This window comes from Melanostigma gelatinosum, assembly GCF_949748355.1.
Source record: "Melanostigma gelatinosum genome assembly, chromosome: 6".
NCBI classification, from domain to species: Eukaryota; Metazoa; Chordata; class Actinopteri; order Perciformes; family Zoarcidae; genus Melanostigma; species Melanostigma gelatinosum.
Genome location: NC_136639.1, coordinates 13,051,857 through 13,065,139, shown reverse-complemented (window position 1 = coordinate 13,065,139; position 13,283 = coordinate 13,051,857). Strand labels below are relative to the sequence as shown.

Below are 13,283 nucleotides of genomic sequence, written 5' to 3'. Positions count from 1 at the left end.
GAATCACTCTTCTGAAGCATCGGTCTCTGGAGTATCCGTCTGTGATCAGTGATAACTATCCCATCTAAACCCTCATGAAGGCTACAGCACAAGTGCAGCTCCCTGACTAATTCAGTCTGATTTGGATGGAAATGAAGGTATCCACGGATATTGCCATGTCTCCATTTGAAATGCATCTGGAAAGAAGAAGCCGATACCGTTTTGACAAGCACTTTGCATTGTTACAGTGCACAGTACTGATGGTGGAGCACTGCATTCATATGGAATGATTAAATACAGAGTGCACTAATTCATCCAAATTAAATAACAATGCAAAAAATATTAAAGAGAACTTTAAATATGTCTGACTATGTCATGATATCGTCCCGTTCATGGTTTTAGTTTGTTTTGTTGAGTTACATATAAAGCTACTATCATCTGGCACTTAACATTGTCAGTCACCACATATTTTATTGAAACATTGTACTTCTTAAAGTGTTGTTCATATGTGCACCAGTACAGCACTTTAACTAAACTGATGATCTCTGGATCTGTCCCCCTGCAAAAAGCTTTTCTGAAGCCAGTGGTGAGGGGGGAAATGAGGCCTCAAAAGAAGGCTTTGTCTCTTCCTGAACTTTTTAGGTCATGGTGCCCCACTCCCATCACACACACACACACACACACACACACAGACAAAGGAAGGGAGACAGAGAGAGAGCCCAGCAGAATCCCCCAGGGGCACCCTGTTACTGTGCTGAATACCAATAAGGAAAAGAGGAGGCAACAAGTTCTGAGTTTGTGCAGCTGCTGTTCAAGTTCGTGCAACTTGTTTCAAGTGAACTAAGCAGTGAAGAGGCTGCGTGTCATTCACTGCAGCTCTGCATGTGTTCAGGCCAAAATACTGTGTTCTATAGTTTGGAAATAGGTCCTTCTGCACAATAATAATCACAATATGAGTGCACCCTGCCTCTCTTTTTTCCTTGCTTTCATTTTCTTCTTCTTTGTTTTTCCAGGTTTTATTTTGCATTATGTTACATCTCTTTTACTTGCATGCACTGACTGGTTGGGTTGTTGCAATGACCTTTTGTGTAAAAGTGTTGACCATGTGTTCTCCACAGAGGTGTGATGGGATGTTCCAAGAGCGCCTTTGTATTAATAGCTCAGTAGCAACAGACTCGGAGAGGGAGAGAGGGAGGGATAGATGGAGGAGGGGGGAGGGATAGATGGAGGAGGGGGGAGGGACTTGGGGATGATGAGCAGCTACACTGACACCAGCATCTCTGCTAAGCAGTCACTGAGAAGCGGTCAGGACTCCGCCAGCTTGACTGCACTAACAGTCCAGCCATTTCGGCAAAAACGGTCAGGCAGAGTTCGGTGATGTACTTTGAAGAAAAAGTTCCCGCCTTACAAACAATTAGTTGAAGATCCGTGTCCATTTTGAACATTTTATATGGACGCGTTTGGCAGCTGAGGCGTGCGTGGAGGAGAGGACATAAAAAAGTAGCTACAAACACATGGACATCGGACACCAGAGGGAAGGACTAGGCAGGCTGGTGAGATGTTTAAATGCTTAAAGTGATACTGCAAGCAGGCTACAAACAACAAGCAAAAGTATTTTACAAAATGTTTTTGAAAATGAAATCGTTGGATGTTTTCTGTAATAGAGTAACAACAGTAGTGCATTCATTTAAAGTTCTGCCTTAACATTCTGGAAAGTATTTCAAAATGATATGCAATATAATACTTGCGTAAAACAGCCACAATCAAAACAGTAATAAACCACTATAGTCTGTCCCCTTTAAGAACAACCAATAATTAAATGTCTGATTATGACCGTGTCTACAAATCAACAACTAGTTGGCTTTACTTTTTTATGTTATAAATAGTGTCACTGTCAGCACTAAACAGTGTTTATTCCCCCGACTTCATAGCCAAGTTGTAGGCCTTGCAGCTGGTGTTCTCTAATGAGCTGGGGAGGAAGGGAGCCAGTTCAGTCACATGAGACGGAGGTCACTCACTCTGATAGTCCACTGCAAGCTGATGCATTATGCACAAACATTGGCCTGTTTTCCATGTGGTCACTGCAAGCAAAAGTGTGATTGCCTGTGTGCAGAACCAATTTGGCCACCTCTGTGGGAAGCAGCCTTTGATGCATGTAGACTATATTTGCATGCATTCAAATGAGATTGTTTGCATTTGTACACAAAAGGCCTTTATGTCAATCAATGGCACCATTGACACACACACACATGCATCCACAAGCATACACTCGGTGCTGTATTTTGCTGTTACATGACACCAGCCTAAAGCTTAACTATTTCCTGCTACAGCCACAGAGCTCAGAGTCATTCGGCAACAGGTGGACTGTCTGTGGATTGATTGTGGCCTCAGGAAGTGAGTGGATGTGGGTTTTTGTTTTTGTGTGTGGCGGGCCAATCATGCGCTCATCTTTGAACCTTTGAATCTACCAAAACAAACATTCGATCAATCCATTTTCTGAAACTTATTCAAACTCAATTTGAAGTTACTGACACATTATTTTACTATTGTGTGCGATTGGGTCTCCAATCCTCTTTTGGAGTTATATTACCATCCGAACACATTTGCTCTGCTCCAGTGTGGCCAGCAGCTAAAACAGAGCTATCTTGTATTCAGAGGAAATTAATTTATCTTGCAAATGAAAACAAATGATCCTTGTAGTCATTAAAACATGAACCACGATCATGCACTTTGGGAAGTACATGTTATGAAATATAATTGGTGATAATGAATAACTGCTGTGACTGCTGCTTCTTCTTTTACGTACCACTGATTGTCTGAAATCAATATCAAACATCCCTCATTGCTCACACTAATTCCTCTAACACACACACACACACACACACACACACACACACAGACTCTTCCCTGTCACATCTCTCTGTCATCTCATACACATTCCTCGCTTTTGCTCTAATTGAAATTGTAAACTTGATACGCTACTTAGTGTCACCTGACTTCTGCGAAAAAGTTCCTCAGGATGTTCTGGAAATATTCTGCAAAGCAGTGAGGGCAGTTGTATTGAGAGTAATCCCAGTTAGAGATCATGAGGGTTCATTCCCTACAGTGATGCCCCCAGCATCCTGAGAGGGACCCATCTGGTTCAAACAGAAACCAACTTCTTGCATTGGAGAGCAGTTTAAATGCATCACTGACACCTACTCTGACTCGGAGCTATCCATCTTCATTTGGCTTGGTCATAAAATGCCTATAAAGGGAAGGATAACTTTGAAATGAGTTCTCAACAGCAAGCTTGGACTGTTGCAGTATTGCCCTCAGTTGGAGAGAGGAGGAAATATGTGGTATCATTAGAAATGCATTAGAGGGAAGGGAGGGAGATATAGAAGCAAGGAAATGAGCTTGAGTTTTTATCTCTTAAACTAAAAATATTTACACTCTCCAACTCATGCTTGTCAGTTTCTCTTTCTTTTTCTCCCCCCCCCCCTCTCTCTCTCTCTCACTCTCTCTCTCTCTCTCACTCTCTCTCTCTCTCTCTCTCTCTCTCTCTCTCTCTCTCTCTCTCTCTCTCTCACACACACACACCAGCAAGCACACCTCAGTGACCCATTTAATATTAGCCACAAAACTGGCAACTATATTCCCACACGTTCCTTCTGAAAATTACTGAAAATTACTGCTGAAGCTCATTCAAAACAATTCAGTGAGGTAAAGTGCTTACTGGCACCTTCTTTATCAATTTAATAACTTCATCACTCTCCGCCTGTGTAAAGGAAACAAGTCTAAAAAAGGATGTTTCAACACAGCACTGCAGCCGAAAGGCACTTTCTTGTCCTGTAATACTCTCCTATCATCCACAGATTATTATACAAAACAAATGAATTCAATTGTCTCATACATTACAAGTACAGAGATAATATAATACAATGCATTGTGCCGCTTTATTAGACACGCTCATAATGCACTTATTGCCTCTCAAAAGATCTCGAGGATAAAACCCTTGTGCAAAGAAAGGTACAGGAATAGGCAAATTATTCCATATGAATCGTGTCTGAAGGGATAAAGCCACTTTGTCCTGGTGACTACCCTGTCAGGGAGAAAGTAATCTTCACTGCGCTGACCTCATAGTAGACTCAGCTGGCCCACGTGACAGGCAGGTTAACTGTTGCCAAGAATGCTAACGTGTGTGTGCGTGTGTGTACATGTGTGTGTGTGCGTGCACGGTGCATGTGTACATGTGCTCGGAAAAAAACTCATGCGATGCATTTTCTTTCTTCCCAGGGAGAATCTGTGGAGTTGTATACCTCAGACCCATCTCTGAAGTGGGATGTGTCCTTAATGGGTCTGGAGGCGGCAGTCCAGTCGACCATGGAGCACGATCTGATCATGGGCCTGTCTGTGTGGGCCATCATAGCCATCGTTTGTAACTCTGTGGTGGGCGTCCTCATCCTCATCCTCTTCGTCGTCCTCTACAAGGCCTGCAAGGTGCCTTCACACCAAGTGCCAGGTTTCACAGCAGTGCCGGAGAAGAGGGAGAAGATGCCTGAACAGAAATACCTGCTGACTGCAGCCTGAGCATGAAGGACATAGACTTGAAATGTAGATAAAATTCAACTTTGTCCATCTCGTAGAGACCAAAACTTGAGTTACAGAGTGTACGGAGACTAGCTGGACTAGCAATTTTAAGTGCTCTTCTACATTTTGTTTGGCTTCAACTACTCATCACTTATACTCATATGTACTCGTTATTTTCATTCATCAACTCGTGTTTTGCATGAACATACATGTTCACATTTCTCCATCAGCCTCTCATCACGCCATTCAGTGGAGCTCAGAGTGAGCTAACTGCAATAAGAGTTGTGGCAAGGCCAACAACAACATACAAGCCGGCCCAATCCTCTTATCTCTGCTGTGCGTCGCAGGGACTGTCCATCTGTCAGTTTGCTTCGCTCTCCGCAGGCAGACCATGAGCTCCTCCTCTACTTCAGCCATCTTCATCCTTCCATATCACACAATGGAGAGGATGTGGAGGAGAAACTGCAAAGACATAATGGATTGTATGGGGATACTTTGGGTTGATGGGGTTGGTTGAGCGTGACAATAACATGTTCGAGGTAAAGAGAAGAAGAACAAGTAGCTCACGAGCAGCTTCGTGTTTGCCAGCTGCATCCCGAATAACGGCAACGACAGGGCTGCCAAAACCAAAAGCCTGAAAGTCAGGATGGAGAGAGATGTAGCTGGAGAAAGTGTGTGAGAGTCACAACAGGGCAGAGAGGCAGACAGACGGAGAGAAAAGGAACGATTGTTTGTGGGAATGATAAAGTTCAAGTGAAGAATCGAAGAGGGGATGCATTGATGTGTTGTTTCCAGAGAGGGGGCTCGAGGCCCCTGTTTGACAGTCTCCCTATTTGACACACAAGCTTTCACCGATCCAACTCCCATGGGATTTGCAGCAGCAAAAATGTTACTTGTGTCCCAGAGTGCCTCTCTTTCATTTTATGATCTCCCAAAGCCTGAATAAGATATTCATTTACAGCCTTCACCAGAAATGACACTTACTGAACACTCACGGTCTCATACGAGTGACCTTTGTATTTATTGGAGTGAATGTACTGCAGCTAACACACTAACTGCGTGATGTCAATATTCTCTAAAGGAATGAAGAGAGACAATGTGACAAGGCAGTCATACATGTACCTCTGCATCATCATAATAAAGAGAGCTGTATACCTCCATATGTTTTTGTCTTGACGAGTAGATCCAATGTTGATTAATGAAAGGGCTCTTTACGGAGATCAGGTTTTATTTTGTGTTCGAGAAACAAAAATGTAATCTCAGGTATGAATTAACTTGCTAAAATAATAAAATGCTGGTTTGATTGTCTGTGCAGCACTTTCTGTTCTATTACGTGATATATTGCTGTGCAGATTACATGTAGCCCTAATGATGAACAGTAATTTGTACTGAAATGACTCGTTTGGTATTTGATAAATCACTTAAATCACAATTGAGTTGCGGCTTCTTGTGTGAACTGTTACCTTCACAAAAATGTATTTTGAATTTAACTTGGATTTTTTAATTCTGACGAAAAACAGAACTTTGATCAATCAAAGACTGATGAACAAAATAACCCTTCAATTGTCGTAGAGCTCTATGCCGCGTGGTACGGATGAGAGTTCATCTTTATCTGATGCAATAAAATCATTTACTGTTTTAATTAATGTGGTCCACAATCAATGTTTCTAGGCCACCTTTGTGTGTATTAGCATTAATAGCCCTCCAAATTTGGGAAACAAAAACATGAGAGCTTGAACACAAATAATAATTAACTTCAGCTTCCTGCACTGAAGTTATCAATGAGGAACATATTGACCTCAACAGTGACCCACATCCTGTTGTTGGTCAACTACACCCATGTGATCCTTCTCTTAACCACGATCCAGCATTATTATAACAGAGGGGACTTCTGAGTGTTAACCGATAACCAGCAACTTGATTATACAAAGTTTAATTCATTTCAGTCATTATTTATCTCTGTCTATTTTCAGCACACAAAAGGCAGCAGTGGAAAGTGACTTTGTTACAAGTACTGTACTTACAGTCAGTGCAATATTTAGGAACTTAAGTATTTGGATTTCATGCAAAACTTTGTACTTTTACTGAATTACATTTCAGAGGAATTAGTTTGACAGCTATGTATCCCCTACACTGCGGTAGATTCAACTATAGCATATCAAATTAATAAGTAGTGTACATTTAAAAAAAATTCAATTCAATTCAATTCAATTTATTTTTGTATCGCCCAAAATCACAAATTACAAATTAGCCTCAGAGGGCTTTACAATATGTACACGTTTGACATCTTCTTGTCCCGGGACCCTCACATCAGAACAGGAAAAACTCCCCAAAAACCCCTTTAACGGGGAGGAAAGAGGAAGAAACCTGTGGGAGAGCAATAGAGGAGGGATCCCTCTCCCAGGATGGACAGACGTGCAATGATGTCATGTGTAGAACAGGATAGTGAATTACAACACATTCAATGTAGTTACAGCACATTCAATGTATGACACAACCACGACAGGAGGCAACACCTGGTCCAGGTAAACCCGGATACACAGGAACCTGTGAGGCGAGAAAGCACAGAGACTCTGGTGAAGAAGCAGGTCAATAATGTGCATTAATGGTATCGGTAGTATGAAATAGTAATGTGAGTAATAATAAAAGTGATATTAGCAGTTGGAGTCAGCAGGGCCATGGTAGGAGGAAGGACCAGGGTCCAGATGAAACCATGCTCCATGGAAACCTCTGAGGAGAGGAAGCACAAGGACTCCGGGGAAGAGACAAAATCAGTACTGTGCATTAATGGTATCGGTAATAGGATTAATAATGTTCATAATGAAGATCGTAGTAGGTGTCAGCAGGGCCATGGCTGGTTGAAGAACCAGTGTCCAGATAAAACTGCGGTCATCCTGTGAGGCGAGAAAGCACAAATACTCCGGGGAAGAAGTAAAGTTAGTAATGAGCATTAATGGGACATCAATGCATACAGACGGAGGTGAAGAAGAGGAGGAGAGAGGTGCTCAGTGTAGGAAGTCCCCCTGTAGTTTTTGCCTATACCAGTTTGTCCATGGGCCGGTCCAAGGCAAGCCAGAGCCAGCCCTAACTATAAGCACTGTCAAAGAGGAAAGTCTTAAGCCTACTCTTAAATGTGGTGAGTGTGTGTGCCCCCCGGACTGAAACGGGAAGCTGGTTCCACAGAAGAGGAGCTTGATAACTGAAGGCTCTGGCTCCCGTCCTACTTTTTAAGACTCTAGGAACCACAAGTAACCCTGAATCACTGGATGGCAGCTCTCTAGTAGGGCAGTATGGTACTATAAGCTCTTTAAGATATGATGGAGCCTGACCAATTTGGGCTTTGTAGGTAAGTAAAAGGATTTTAAATTCTATTCTAGATTTTACAGGGAGCCAGTGCAGAGAAGCTAATACAGGAGTAATATGATCTCTCCTCTTAGTTCTTGTTAGTACACAAGCTGCAGCATTCTGGATCAGCTGGAGAGATTTAAGACACTTATTAGAGCAGCCTGAAAATAAGGAATTGCAGTAATCTAGTCTAGAGGTAACAAATGCATGAACTAATTTCTCTGCATCGCTTTGAGATAGGATGTGCCTGATTTTTGAAATATTACGTAGGTGAAAAAAGGCAGTCCTAGAAATAAGTTTTATCTGAGAGTTGAAAGACAAATCCTGATCAAAGGTAACTCCAAGATTCTTGACGGTGCTGCTGGATGTCAGCGCAATGCCATCTAGAGAAACTATATCACTAGATAACTGATTTCGGAGGTGTTCTGGGCCTAGTAGAATAACTTCAGTTTTGTCTGAGTTTAACATCAGGAAGTTGCAGGTCATCCAGGTTTTTATGTCCTTAAGACACGCTTGCAGTTTAGCAAGCTGGTTGGTTTCGTCTGGTTTGATCGATATATATAATTGAGTATCATCTGCATAATAATGAAAGGTTATAGAGTGTTTTCTAATAATATTACCGAAAGGAAGCATATATAAGGTGAACAAGATTGGTCCAAGCACAGAACCTTGTGGAACTCCATAACTGACGTTGGTCTTCATCGAGGCTTCATCATTTACATAAACAAACTGAGATCGATCCGATAAATAGGATCCAAACCAGTTCAGTGCGGTTCCTTTGATGCCAATATAATGTTCCAGTCTCTGCAACAGGATGTAGTGGTCTATAGTGTCGAACGCAGCACTAAGGTCTAACAGGACAAGAACAGAGACGAGTCCTTTGTCTGATGCGATTAGAAGGTCATTAGTTATTTTTACCAGAGCTGTCAATAAATGCATCATATAATCATTTGTTGTAATAATGATTATACAGAAGATGGGACCATTCTGCGTGCATAGTGTGTTCTTTTACTTTTGATACTTTAAGTATAATTTGCAAATAGCAAATACTAATATTTCAATAATTTAAATGCAGAATGCTCACTTGCAATTAAATATTTGTAATTCAGGGTCATTTTATATATGGAGCATCTGAAAACCTTTTTTATCACTTAATAAAGGAAGGAGATTGTTTTTTACTGATTCAATTTATTTTAGGATCCCATAGGTGAACTATGAAGATAACAGACGACATGTGATGAAGAACAGTGTAATGTTATTTGTTTATTTGCATGTGTATATATATGTGTAAAACAGTGGTTTACAGCAACTATGAGACAGATGGTTGGGCCCTTTGGTTGGCTTTTGATTTGAAGCTGATCATCTGAAAGTCTAGTGTTTATCTGCTTCCCTTCTATTGATCTGCCTGCCAGTTCCTTTCTCTCTCTCTCTCTCTCTCTCTCTCTCTCTCTCTCTCTCTCTCTCTCTCTCTCTCTCTCTCTCTCTCTCTCTCTCTCTTTGGCTCTCTTTCCTCTCACTTGTTTCTCTGTTCCCGTCAAACCAAACTGGTGCCAGACCCTTGCAGGCTGCCCAGCGCAGATCCAGTTTATCCACTCCACAGTGGGTTGAACGTTAAGGTCAGCATGTTCTGACACACACTGTTTTTGAACTACTGCACTCCTCCCCTACCTTGTTTTTCAAATCAGATATTCTACTCAAGAAAGGACTTCATAAATTGATCACGTGTGATTCCAGTGAGAGAAAACAATTGAACAAGCATCCATCTTGTCATCCATTTGTTCTCCTGCCCATCACACTTCCATTGATCCTTCCACCACAGGTTTAGTGCTCAGACATGGGGAATGAACTCCGCATCAGTCACTCCATCCCTCAATTTCTGGGAATGCATTACAGCACAAAAGCAATATCCCAGATCTTCCAATGTCAGTTGAGTTGGAAGAGTGACACTGAACTCAGCATGGTGTTATAGAATGATCAGGACAACTTACTAAGAAACAAATGAGTGGCCAGTAATATGCAGCTCCATCTGCACAGCTGGAGGGGTTGCGTAACCCACATGAGCAAAGACTGAGTCATGGGCAGTATTTGTGGGTTTTTTTGTGGGGTTTTTCGTATTTTGTGTGTGTGTGTGTGTGCGTGTGTGTGTGTGTGTGTGTGTGTGTGTGTGTGTGTGTGTTATAACGTAATTACCAAGGGATGAAATGTTAGTCTCTGTTTTCAGTGTTTTGGACACCGCATGCCATGAAAATATTGTGGGCGTTTTCATTCACTATTTACAATCTTATGTAATCTAAAATTGAATTTAGTGGCTCCAAATAAAACATTGTGTGTGTGCGTGTGTGTAGGTGTGTGTGTGTGTGTGTGTGTGTGTGTGTGTGTGTGCGTGTGTGGAGACAGCGAGTGAATCACACATAACTGTTGCTTCGAGGCTGTCTATGGTTGAATATGATATTAAGTATTATGCTCAAGAGCAATGCAAAAATGTGCAGGGATGGCTAAAAGTGTATGTGTGCTGGCATCATACTGTTCTGGCCTATTAATAATTAATGAGAACATTCTAATCATACTTAATAAGATCTTCATAGCAGGACTCCTGTGGAGTCATGAACACGAATCACAATTCACAGAGACTTACAGTCATTTAATCGATGTTGACAACAAAGCAGCTCTGATATCAAAATCATTATTATCCAGTAATTGAATTAATATGAATGTTTATTCTGTCAACAGAGGTTAAATCATGCATGGAAGCTGGACTAATGGCTGTGATAGGAAAAGCATGAGCAGCATGCATGACATGGTGGCGGGAAAGGAAACAATGCGAGTGTGCATGAGATGACTAACAGGAGAGTGAGAAAATTACAGAAAGCGAATGTATTATTATCTATTTTTCACATACTTGTAGTGTCTCACAAAAGAGCAGCGTCTCACCTTTCCCAAAGTGCAACAAACTGACCACCAGATAGTAAAATCAAATTCATATGCATGAGCAGAAATGCGGACCTCAAACTGTTTGCATTTAGACTAAAATACGATGACCTACTTGACCCTCCACACACCTCATTGTCATGCATCCTCCGTCCATCTTGAGTACCTCCTCTCCTGCAGCATGAGACTGCCACCTGCTGGTTAAACGTTTAATGTGTGCTGCCTCGCGCTGTAACCACCTGCTGTTGGGTGCAGCAGTGGCTGATTGCTGCCAAGACCCGTCTCCATTATTGTGCAGCAGAGCATGCTACTGCTGCTCTCTGCTGGCATCTCCAGGTAAGGACAGTGTGCAATCAGATGTGTCAGGGATGTTTCAATGCGAATGAGTCACAACGTTCCTGATGTTCTGCTTGTGGGCCAGAGGTTATGTTATTTCCCCCAGAATGTATAATTCATGTGTCCATGGTGGGCTTTTTTCTTTTTGATTCAATGTTTGTATATGATTGGAGCAAACTGTTCAGAGGGCAATTGTTACCAACCCTAAAGGGACACAGAGGGGATAGACAGAATAATGCAACAGTCCTGGAATAAATCATATTTTTGTGAAGTTAATAATGTTTATTTGTTGTTGTTTTTTAATGTACACCTCCATAGAGGTGCCAAATCAACTCTGTGGTTTTTTTCCAGGCAGTACTTGCTGCGGTTCAGTGGTAGAAGCACTATTACCACAGTGTATGAATACACTGTCAGAAAACCTTTCATTAAAGATAATATATTGTACTTGATAATACACAGTGTATTATTAAGTATGTGATGAGGCAGAAAGCTGTCATGGCTGTGCTGCAGTTTCTAGAATGGTGACAGAGGTTGAGCAACGTTATTTCAACTCAGTGATTCTAATTGTTTAGAAGGAAACCAAAGATATTATTAATATAGACCTTATTAATATACTATAATTTAGAATAAATTGAAGATTACACAACAGTAATTTGACCTATATTCACTATCACAGACCACAGGTTATGAATCAATTCCTCAGGTTTTCCATTAGACATATGTTTTGTCTCTGGCGCTCCAATTAATTGGTTCCAAGCCGTTCATTTAATTGAGTAATTTATTCCGTTTTAATTAAATCCCTGAATGAAGCCGATTGTTAATTGTCTTTCTGAATGATGGGTTGGTTGTTAAGCTGTCTCCCTCTGATCTTTCTAGTATTTTTGTAATAAATAAATGTCTTGAGTGAATTCAATTGGAGTATAAACGCTGCATTTCAAGACTGACAGAACAGAGACTCCTTTTAAAGATTTATTTCGTTTTTTAGGTTAAAAAAATGGAAATTTTAAACCCTCTGATCCTCTGACTACATGCATTCACTTAATTTTAATTTTAGATTTAGGCTTATCTGTTACTCCAGACGTGCAAAAGAGAAAGAAACAAAAAGAATAAGCTGACTTGCTTAAGCCCTACAGAGCCATACCATATTATAGTGATTCTCTCACATCATCTTCAAATTACAGATCACACTGACATTAATCTATTACCACGGTGGAGTATAGACCTTTTGTTTAAAAGATGCAATGCCAAAGGGTGAATACTCTGTTGTAAGCAATAATTGCAGGTGGGTTTTTGGATCTCACTCTGCTATTACCACTTGTACCTCGAGGGGCACTCGTGACTCACCGAAGCGTCAGTCTGACTTAGTCCAGAAAATGAAGTCGTAGAGCTGCACCTCGGGCTTGACAAAAGCATTCCGACTTGAATATTTAAAAATATTTCCATTTACTGAGCAAACTCTTTGATGTGATTCATAAGCACAGGTATTTTATTCTGTATTCAATGTATTATTTTGCTTTAGCTCAGAGGCACAGATAGAGGTCTAACTTTGCACCAGTGAGTGTTCTATCCCAACAAATAAGGTCATTGGTTCAAATTGAAATAATTGAAAGCGTTTCACAATTTAATACAAATGTAATAGTTACATTAACTCTTAGCAATTAAGTGGTCCAATATAACAATGAATTAACATTAGATTAACAATATAGTGCAAGAAATACCCCACATTCAAGAGAATGAATCAGGACTTACTGGAGCAGACTGTTGAACAACTGCTCCACTAACATGAGAGATTTTCTAAAGGGAATCTGGTGCTCAGAAACACAGCTGCTTTCATCCACAGGAACCGACAAAATCAACACAAAATGAAAGTTGCACCCACTTCAAAAGACATTTGAAGAGAGAATACCATTAGAGGTTGACATTTGATGAAAAAAAACCTGCTAAATGTGTGTCTATACAATGATTTTGCTTTAAATTTGAGGTTTTAGGTGTTCCGTGTGAATTTTCCCCAGAGGTTCGATGAAATATCTTAACACAGTATAATTTATTTAATTACATTTTTTGTCATTAATAAGAATATGCAAAGTACTAGCCTAACTTCAAGTATGTCATTGATTTAATGA

At 40.8% G+C, this 13,283-nt stretch overlaps 1 protein-coding gene across 1 annotated transcript; it reads left to right on the top strand.

Annotated features, from left to right (window-relative positions):
• Window positions 1-1,291: 1,291 nt before the first annotated feature.
• On the top strand, window positions 1,292-5,975 carry LOC306778400 (uncharacterized protein). Its single transcript, XM_079269891.1, has 2 exons — window positions 1,292-1,532; window positions 4,258-5,975. Exons 1-2 carry the CDS (start codon window positions 1,494-1,496, stop codon window positions 4,549-4,551), a joined length of 333 nt encoding a protein of 110 aa, XP_079126017.1. The 5' UTR covers window positions 1,292-1,493; the 3' UTR covers window positions 4,552-5,975.
• Window positions 5,976-13,283: the final 7,308 nt, after the last annotated feature.